Below are 10,511 nucleotides of genomic sequence, written 5' to 3'. Positions count from 1 at the left end.
AATTTTAAAAATACTAAAAATTTCGAAAATATTGAGTTTGATATTGGATTGAAGAAAACAACTATCTGGGAGTATAATGGTGAAAGAAATTTCAAAATCCGAGCAAAATTGGATTTTTGGCGTGGATTTGAGTGAGTGAAAACTGGTGTGAAAGCGTTTTTTGGGTATTTTTGAGTGGGTGTGGCGGGCGCAAATGTGGCCATGGAGTTAAACCACTTCAGGGTTTTAGTACACTCATGGGACCCTACCACATATCCAAAGGGCATCAGGATCTGTTATTATCAACCTCGCAAGCTCCCCTCCTAAGATTTGGGACTCATTACCAGAGGGCGGATATGTATGTATTTCTATGTATGTATTTCTGTAACTTTTTCATACCCATACTAAAACTTCGTATACCCAGTCTATTCAGATAAAGTGTTACTGGTGTAAACGCGTCGAACGCTTTCATTTTTGGAAATTTAGATTTCATTTTTATTTCATTGGAAAGCCAGTTAAATTTAGAACAGAAAACATGTGTCACACTTCAAAATTTACCCCCACATGCCGACAAACTTTTGAAGACGAGAACGCCAAGCACCCGCCGCGGCACGAACGAAATTTATTGACAAATTGTCACATTCCCGGGTCAGAAATTTTTTTGTGACGCTGACGCGTATATGGGGCTAAGAACAGACCTTTTCCTCGACTTTAATCAATATTTGGTGTTGACATCGATTTCGGTTCGAAAATGCCAGGTCAAACCTAAAGTGGAAATAGAGTCAGAAATATGGATTTCAATCCAGTTTTTTACGAATTTCGAGGTATTTATTTCTATAGAGCTCTGCGCTAAGGTCGGCGGCTTTACACCCTATATGGAGTGGTTGAGGGGATGTTGCCCGTTCACCATGACGTTAACCAAATATTTTTTTAAACTATCTCCACTCTTTAATCGAGGAAATTTGGCGATTTTTCCCCAATTCCGCCGATTTCCGCCAAACCATGAATGGACCACGATAAGATGATATTTGAACCTCTATTTTGTAACTAGCTAACCTCTAGACTATGTAATGTAAAATTAGCTAGTTTTTTGGTTCAGAAATTTTTCCGTCATGAAGGAATTCTCATCGATAAACGGAGATTTTTTTTGCTTTTTTCCCGTGCCGCTTGAAGAAGGAGTTAATTTGTTTGAGCCTAGCGTCTTTCCGCAGATGGGTGATCATGTGGTACTTACTAAGCTTAAAGGCCCTTGTGCGTGGGTCGTTTTTCAGTACTTTTCTGATTGCTGAAGATAGAACGTCATTTGTATGGTCAACGTCTTTGTGGTCCGAAGGAGATTTTGTGCTATTCTGACGTTGAAAGCTTCGAACATCACTGGAGTACTCCATGACCTTTGACCACCGAAACTTTTATACCATAAATAGACACTATCTCTGGGGATACTTTAATAGTTTAGGTAACCAGATCGTAGCTGTCCCTGAATTTCTACACTACTCAAATTTTGTGATTTTTTTTCTCGCGAAAAAAGTGAAAAATTATTGTCGCGCGCGCATGGTAAAGCTCCTTCATCTTTTGACATAGTGAGGCCAGTTAAAAGCGGTTGATATCGATGGTAGCCACTGAATGGATGTACAAAATGCAACTTACCTTTTAATTTTATCTTATCGGGTTGAAAAGTACGGGACGAGTAACACTTTATATGAATAGACTAGGTACCATCGAAGCATAATTTCAAAAATTCAAACATATATTTCCATATTTTCCATATTTTAGGGTTTTCGTGCATATACATATTTTCGTACATATTCGAACTTTGTCTAAATATAAATACTTTAATTTTAATGCATATTTCGAGGTTGTTTGATGTAAAAATAGTTTTCTTCGTTCAGACGTTAAATTTTGACCAAAATTGTATTTTCTTGATGACGGAGTCCAATTTGTGTGAACGACTAGCAAGTCCATTTTGCCCCATTTTTCAAGCCATTAAATTATCCCAGAAAATCTCTAAATATGACTAATATCTCTTTATGGGTCATTACATGAATATTAAAATACAATACCTATGTACTTAATAATTCATTAATAAGAGTGTTAAAAATTTGAAACTTTTCGAAAATTAAATACAAGTATATGTAGTAGAAAATTTCGGTTGCAAAATATTTTTTTCGTGCATATTTTGGCGTTGTATTAGTACATATTATATACATATTTTGCGGAATTTAAGTACATACAAATCCGCCCTATGCTCATTAAACGCGACCATTTTTCTACGTATCGGAATTGATTATGTACCAAGTCGGAGCGAAGAGTTATGACGATTAACTGTTATGGAAATGGAAGAGTAACTGGTAGGTATTTGGTTCTTGCATATGTAAGCAGGGTCCAGGGTGGTAATTACCACCCAGTAATTACACTGTAAAAAATCTGGTGAAGTCATATATACACTCCGTGATGGTATTGATTTGGTGATAATTTCTCCCTGGGTTGGTAACAGTTCGATTCCCAGTGGTGAGTTTTCATCACCACAGCGGTGTATATTTTTCACTATACTGGGGGTTAGGCGAGATTATAGAACCTGTCGCTATTTGCCCATATACGCTAAACAATGGCGCTAATTCCAAATACTCGAAACTTTTCTGGAAGCTTGGTTCAAGCTGCGCCGTCACCCAAAAGCTCAATTTCGAAATTTTGAAAACGGGTCCAAAATTTGACCCCAAAGAGCTCCATGCTGTTAAAACAGTTTGCCAAGCATTAATGACGTACAAAAAAATACTAAACCAACTTCAGGATGGAAACATTATCATTTCTAATGGCCCAATGTCTATGAAAATCTGCTGCCGGATTTAAAAGCTCGGCTTTTTGGAAATGATAACTTATCTCCTCATGAAAAAAGGATGAGGAATACGATGAAATCATTCAAAATATCCAGCAACGAATATTTCGCCCAATAATTAGTAGTTTTCGACAGGTTCTATAATCTCGCCTGACCCTCAGTACGGTGATCCACGCTATGTATCACTGCGCCGGTTAAGTCATGTATGCACTCCGTTTGGTGATGATTCAATACCGTTGAGGTGGATGAAGGCTTCTTGCAAGGAGCTAAAAGTTCGGATGGGGAACTATGAAAATTTTTTGAAGAAAACGACGCCATTAGTTATTTTTCAGTTTACTATGGAACAGGTGGCGAGTTTGCTGCTAATGTCGGTTTAGAGAGGGAACAATTTTGAGGTGGATCGTCTAAAAAAAATTGGTACATAGGTCTATCATAATAAAAATTTGGCAGTTTCTAAACTCAGATCTACCTGCACACTTACAATGGAGGTCTCCCAACGCATGCTCACAGATTTGGACTAGGTAGCTTCAATCGATCACAAGTAAAATTAGTATGAAATTTGCAAATGCAAATAGCACTATCTGCTAATGCTCAAGTTTGGCAGAGATATTTGCATCCAAAGCGGGACAAATAGGCAGCAGATTTGGAAAATAACAAATTTACCAGCCTTGTAGTGCGTTTTCTCCTCTTTTTATGCAAATATCTCGTGGGACGTGTACATATGTTCACTTAACTCTAGGATTAAATAAAAATAAAAAATTTTAAACTGCTATTATAAACTTGCAATTGGTATCATTTTAAAAAGTTGTACCCACTGATCATTAAGTTACAAAAATTATCCCCACAATTTCGCAATTTTTGATAGTTCTCACCAATTTTAAAGTTAGACTTTTGCGATTAAGAAATCAAGTGTAAAAGGAAGTAGGTGGTGGTGCCCATTCCTGCTCCTGCTGCTACTCATTCTTCCCACCTCCGACAAATTTCTTTTTTGTGGACGGATCTGGTCGTGGGCACAAGTTTTTACCCTAATTTCTTAGGGGGAGGTGGATTACCACACCAAGGGAGTGACCTGAGTATGACCGTCACTCTTTTCGCCTGTTGGCCCACCTTCATGCTCTTTTAAGGGCCTTTATAGGCAAGATACATATCTTTCACCATTTTTTTTATCATTTGAGAACCTGAAATAACCTTGTAATTTACTCGTGTGTGACAAATCTCTACATGGACATCTTAAAGAAGCAAATGGAGGGGATGGAGGCGAACATTCTGAAGCATCAAGAAACACTATCAAAACAACTCTCAGACGTGGTTAAGGACCTTGTCGCTTGGCGCGAAAGAATTGAAGGAGAAATATCTTCCTTGAAAGAGGGTCAAACTAAAATGGAGGCAAGGATAATCGGTGTCGAAGAAAAACTTTCACATGGATCAATTAAGGACACGTTGCTGAAAGAAGTAAGAGAGGAATTCGTCGAGCAAAAGCAGAGGCTAACCCGGATGTGCAATATTATTCTGACTGATGGGAGTGCCTGAATCGACGGAAGGGTTAAATGTTGCTGCACAATTAATGAAAGTAATTGTGCCTGAATGGGTGGGTCCTTCACACGACAACCGAATTGGTGACCCTGTGAGAAGAAAGCCTCGTCCTATCCGGATCAACTTATCCACATTTCAGCAAAAAACCCAGGCATTAAAAAACTGTTCTATGTTGAAGGGCAGGACCAAATTTAACACCATCTTAGTGCGGAAAGATCTAACACGTCAAGAGCAAGCAGAATGGAAGGAAAAATCTAAAGCGAGGGCTGTAAAAGGGACGGGCGCAACATCGTCTGAGCGGATGGCCACACGACTTTCAAAACGGAAGAATGACTACGAACTTGATTCCCAACAACCCAAATTGCATCGAGTGGATGTGACAAGCATGCAAATGAACTAGCAGCTAATGCTCTGGTTAGCTCTGTTAAATTGAGGACCTCTCATGGTCTAAATACTTTTAATTTTGCTGGTGTAAATTTATGGAATGATTTGAATGAATAGCTAAAATTTCGAGTCAAGATCCGCTGTTTTCAAAAAGAAACTGATCTCCAGCTTATTTTTTTTTTAACTGATTATCGTTGAATAATTATCGAGCATCACTTCTAAACCGCTCTCTTACTCTAAAACTTAATTTTGTATCTAATTATGTACTTGTACCTTAGTCGAAATATTTGTAAAAACAACTGGCTTGATCAGGTAATTTCCCATGCGCAATGGGGTCTGACAAGCTTATAATGAATAATTATGTGTTTTTAAACTCTTTTTGGATTAAATAAATCATGCTAAATATCAAAAAATATCAAAAATAAAGAACGTCCGGGAATGAATGGGAATGGTCTGAAAATGTGGTCATAAAATCACAATGAGTTATCGGAATTTTAAACTTTTTGCATATGTATAATACCAAATACGTACCTACATAATTTAATTAATAGCTAAGGCCGCCACACCCCCGTTGGCGACTAGTTCGATTTTCTTGCGAAGATTTTTCATTAAATTTTTTCCCGAAGTTTTTGCCACTTCCGAGGTGATTTTCTTCCATCGTCCTTTGAATTTTCGAAAGGTGTCAGGCACATCTTGAAGCCGGGAGTATACTGACTTTGAACGTGCCCAGAATTTTTCGATTGGGCGGAGTTGGGGTACATTAGGTGGGTTGATATCTTTTGGTACGAAATCAATATTTTTCTTTCTGAGGTACTCGGTCACTTTCTTTGCATAGTGACAAGTGGCGAGGTCAGGCCAAAACAAAACTTTATCATTTTTGTGAAACCTATTAATAAATGCTTCCAATCCAGCCTTGACGCAATTTTTCAGATAAATATCTTGATTGATATTCCCTTCGAGAACTACCGGGTCTGATACATGTCCGTGACTGGAGATGCATTGCCAAATGCAATATTTCTTTGGAAATTTGTCTTTTTTTCGTACTTTTTCTTCATAAGCCACTTCAGAGGGATCCGAGCTATGAAAAAAATGACGCCCTGGAAGATTTGAAGGGTCAACCGGAACATACGTTTCGTCATCCAGGATCACTACTTTTCCACGCATTTTCTTCAACAATTTTTGACAGCAATCCTTGATCCGACTTTCTTGTACGGGCTTGTAATTTGGTGCAGGTTTTTTGGTCCTTGCTTTGATTCCTAATTTATGGACCTTAATTTCCCCCAGGTAGCTTTTGGAAATTTTGACTTTCCTGGCAGCTACAGCTACTGACGTTGATGGCTTGGTTTTGAAAATTTTTTCAAATCTATTTTTCACTCGAGTGGTCGCTAGCTTCGCCGGACGACCAGCTGGCTTCTTGAATTGCACATTTTCGGAATCCTTGAACTTTTTTATGTAGGAATACACATTTGAACTTGGAATTCCTTCCTGCTTAAAAAAGTTCCAGGTCACCTTGGAGTCTCGGTTGGCTGTCGTGTTGTAGAACTCCATCACTCGTTTTGCTAACAGCTCCCTTTCAAACAAGCTTCTTCTACCCTTATCCATTTTTGAAATTTAAGAGTGATATACCAAATTGACCCTAATGAAGTGGGCTTTCAGAAATTTAAATTATTATAGTTCGCGGGTTTATTGATTTGTCAATATACTCGCTAGAGCGCGCATTCCCATTCATTCCCGGACGTTCTTTATCTCCGCACAACTGGAGAATTTGCGGATAGTGCTATTTGCAAATTTCATGCAATGTTGTAAACTAGATTAATATGGCTCCAGTAAATAAAACAAGTAACGTTATTACATTATGATTTAAATTATTTTTTTCATTTTAGTGCACTTTATCGAATTTTTGGTGGGTGTTATTAACCGCATAAAAATATTAATATCCAGTAATTTTGCGCAGGTGTTTTTTAACATCAGAGACACTGATTTTTGATAGCATATAGGTAGATAGTGAAGACTTTTATTTTAAAATTGAAAATAAACTTTATAAATTATTTATAAACGGTAAAATCGTGGAACATGTACAGGGTGGTTTAAATGTCAGGTTACAATGGAACACTTTTCCATTGTTTCCATTGTTAAAATGGAAAATGGAAGAAATTCGCAAATTTCCATTAGTTACCGAAATTTTGCCTTTGAAATTCAATATTTGAAGAATTTTGTCATCAGTGTTCCATAACTTTGGATAAAAATTAATAAAAATCTCCATCCCAAATCCGTAACTAATGGAAAGTTACGAATTTTTCCCATTGGAAAATTTTCCATTGCAACCTGACCTTTAAACCATCCTGTATTTACAACTTCTTAAAAAATAGACCGGCTATTTTGCCGCAAACTGTTTGGGGGCACCTCTTAACCCCTCCCAATGACAACGAGTAGATATGGAATTTCTCTGACGGCATGAAGTAGGTCAGGAAACTTTGTTCTCAAATATTCTCTCACAAAACCGCAATCAGCTGGGATAAGGTGAACGACGAATTTTGTGAATCCGGTTCGTGGACAGGGAATATTTGCAATTCCGGCCGCATCCTTTAACTGGAAGTAGGTAATAAATTGACACCTGAGGTTCTTGCATTGTCGTAGAACATCCTCGCGGTCGCGACCACAGGGCAATGCTAAAAGGACGCAGTGTTCACGCGGCATCTGTACATAAATTGTATGTTGTAAATAATTGGTCTTTGGCAAGTAAGTAATACCACGCGGTAATAAACAAAAGAATTGGAGTATTTATATTAATACCTGCATCCTTGCTGCGACTTCCATTAAGTGTGCTTCCTCGAGTCGCATCCTCTGAGAAATTTTTAACGGGGGAATTGTCCCGTCCGGATTTGGAGCCAAGGCTTCTCTCGCAACGTCCTGGTCGCCGGTTAAATAGTGCATTTGACTCGCGGCAGTGTTGTTCTTTACGGCTGCGTAATAAGTAATTCGGCTCGTTTAAAAAATGAAAAGAATTGGATAAAATCAGGATAAAATTATAATTTTTTTTTTCTAACCTAACAAACCCTGCCACATAATTGGGTATCGCTGTAATACAAGAGAGACAGTTAATTAGTTTCGCACAGATCCTGGCCAAGGGGCCGTTCATAAATTACGCAACGTGAGAGAGGGGGTCTACACTGTTAGAAATCCGGAATAGTCACGCAGGTATTGATTCCTCGGTATTAAAGTTGCTACCTTTTGGTATTAAAATTATTCCGGCCTGTAAAAATTTGATACCAGTATTGTAAAACTTTAATACCGAGTTATTACTACCACATGGTATTATTCGTCAATACCAGGTTGGTAAAGTCATATATGAATATCGCCTGGTATTATTTTAATACTGGATTTCTAAGAATGTAAGGCTTCAGTGATATCGTGCTTACATGCACTCTAAGAAATTTTATTACCACTCGGAAAACACTACTATTACTGCACAGTAACAACCCAATTTTGACATGAGACTAAATACCGCCTTGCCGCCGTGGTGAACGAATTGAGACTCTCAACTTAATCAGGCTGGTAGTCTTGGCTACCACTTGGTGGAAGAAATGGTAATAGTCCGTTACTATACTACCGGTGATGGTAATACCTAATCTTACCACACAGGCGGTAATACGCGGTATTAAGAATTTATTACCGGATTTTTAAGAGTATAGGTTATATCGTGCTTACACATGTTACGCTGCGTAACTTACGCATGTTAAAGGGGGAGAGGGGAGTCTAGAAAATTGCGATTTTTGCGTTACGTAATTTATGGACGGTGCGTTATGAGAACCAACCTGAAGGATCGTTAACAGCGTGTCTGCTTTCGGAGGAACTTGATCAGTAAGACGCGCAGGTGGATTAATTATGTCCTGCTGTTTTTCCCGGGTGGCATGGCTCTCCTCCCGGTCTAATTTTAGTATTAAATTTGATTAGCAAACCAACAAAAGTTAAGGTGAGCAACAACAACCAAATAAACCCTCCAAACGAATATAAATAAGTAGCGTCAGAGTGATTCCAATTTCCTTTAAAGCTGCTTCTTGTCCTCAAGGTCATAAGGTCAAAAATATTAACGTCGTTGGATTCGGGGTGAAATTTTCTTTAAAAATGACACCCCATATGAAAATTAAGGTTAGATTTAGTTTTGGACCACACCCCCTCGCGCAGTGGAGGGTGGTCCGATTGTTCCCATTTTCGAACTTGGCCGGGAACTAAATATTAGAAACCAAATGTCGAAAACGGGGTTCGATTATCTTGACCGCTTCTGGAGATATCTTGCTGACGGACGTACAGACGGACGGACTAAACGATCACAATAAGTAGCTCACGCTACTTAAATATTTAATGATGGAGGGCAATTGGATGGTAACGAATTTGTTGAGGGATGGTTGCGATTTTCGTTGTATCATAAACATTTCACATGGAAAATAAAAAATTTATCCAAACCTTCCATTCCCAAGGGAATTTCTTGCATCTGTGGAACCTAAAAATTAATTTTTGTTCATGTTTTACATTAAGGAAACCCATGATTACGAGTTATTTTTTATGTGATAACAAATTTTTTTATGAACAGTACAATAAGCAGACGTTATCACTCCACAAAAGTGAAGTAATACATGGGTTGTGAAATTGGTTACTCATTCACGGGATTGTGCGTAGCAACATGGATTTGACGTTATTTAGGTAGTTATAAATTTTACCACATTTTACCAAATTTTACCACACTCTTAAAAACCGGGTGATCAAAAAATATGAGCGGTATTGATATGTGACTTTATCGCGTTGTTATTAAACGGTTAGACCACTTTGGTATAAAAATGGTACATATTAAAATAATACTTTGTAGTAATAATTTTAATATTAAATCGTATTAAATTTTAAACAAAGCAGTATTAATTCATTACCAGATAATTCATTACCACGCGGTAGAAGCATATATGGATACCGTGTTTTATTAAGAGTGTAAGCTATTTTAGTTCTATTCATTTTTTTGTCTTGTCACTTTTCACCATAAAACAGTGGATACTTTTATACTCTGGATTTCTCTAAACTTTCACCTTATTGCTTAAGAACTGCACGGAAACATTTTCACATGTACGAATTGCGCACAAAAAAACTTATAAATATTTATGTATACCTTCGCCATTAAATTATGTTTCTCAAATTATTTACCTGGTCAGAGTTGTTTGCGATCCATTCCATGCTTACTGCAAATTTGTCAGTTTTTTCTAAGTATATTTTATAATCTCTGGTGTTTCTCTCTTTCCTCAAATCAAGGAAATGACTGGCTGAATTCTTATAATTTTATTCATGGAGCAGCCGTTAAAAGTGGATGAAAAAGGTCAGAATTCACAGCTGGAGTGCACAAAGAATATATAAATAAATGCAACCCGAAAGCAGCCCCGTGTCCAGGGTGATTATAAGTGGAAGTATCGATCCCTTCCATATTTGCCATATGTACACATTTGGAATACGTATGTACACAAGTGATATAGTGTGTGGAAGACTCATAACAATGATTCCCTACCCATGAATGCCTGCCTATGATATCCTACCCGTGATTATCTACTACCCATGAATGCATTCCCGCGATATCCTACCCGTGATTATCTACTACCCATGAATGCATTCCCGCGATATCCTACCCGTGATTATCTACTACCCATGAATGCATTCCCGCGATATCCTACCCGTGATTATCTCCTACCCGTGATTATCTCCTACCCGTGATTATCTCCTACCCGTGACTATTTCCTACCCGTGA

General features: G+C 37.9%; 1 protein-coding gene across 1 annotated transcript; it reads right to left on the bottom strand.

Moving 5' to 3' along the window:
* Window positions 1-6,621: 6,621 nt before the first annotated feature.
* Window positions 6,622-10,171, bottom strand: LOC110860160 (protein split ends). Its single transcript, XM_022109221.2, has 6 exons — window positions 9,920-10,171; window positions 9,194-9,230; window positions 8,545-8,657; window positions 7,777-7,807; window positions 7,523-7,692; window positions 6,622-7,426 (listed from the first exon to the last, which is right to left on the bottom strand). The coding sequence occupies exons 1-6, from the start codon at window positions 9,947-9,949 to the stop codon at window positions 7,136-7,138; spliced, it is 672 nt and encodes a 223-aa protein (XP_021964913.1). The 5' UTR covers window positions 9,950-10,171; the 3' UTR covers window positions 6,622-7,135.
* Between the last annotated feature and the right edge of the window lie 340 nt (window positions 10,172-10,511).

This window comes from Folsomia candida, unplaced genomic scaffold (assembly GCF_002217175.1).
Source record: "Folsomia candida strain VU population unplaced genomic scaffold, ASM221717v1 Fcan01_Sc029, whole genome shotgun sequence".
In the NCBI taxonomy this organism is placed as follows: Eukaryota; Metazoa; Arthropoda; class Collembola; order Entomobryomorpha; family Isotomidae; genus Folsomia; species Folsomia candida.
Note: the sequence above shows the minus strand (reverse complement) of the source record. Positions and strands in the feature narration are given on the sequence as shown.

Coding starts and splice junctions, on each gene's coding strand:
- LOC110860160 (XM_022109221.2), bottom strand. CDS start 9,949: ATGGAATGGATCGCAAACAACTCTGACCAG. Junction 9,231..9,919: donor TCGCAAACAACTCTGACCAG/GTAAATAATTTG, acceptor ATTAATTTTTAG/GTTCCACAGATGCAAGAAAT. Junction 7,808..8,544: donor CGCTGTTAACGATCCTTCAG/GTTGGTTCTCAT, acceptor CTTGTATTACAG/CGATACCCAATTATGTGGCA.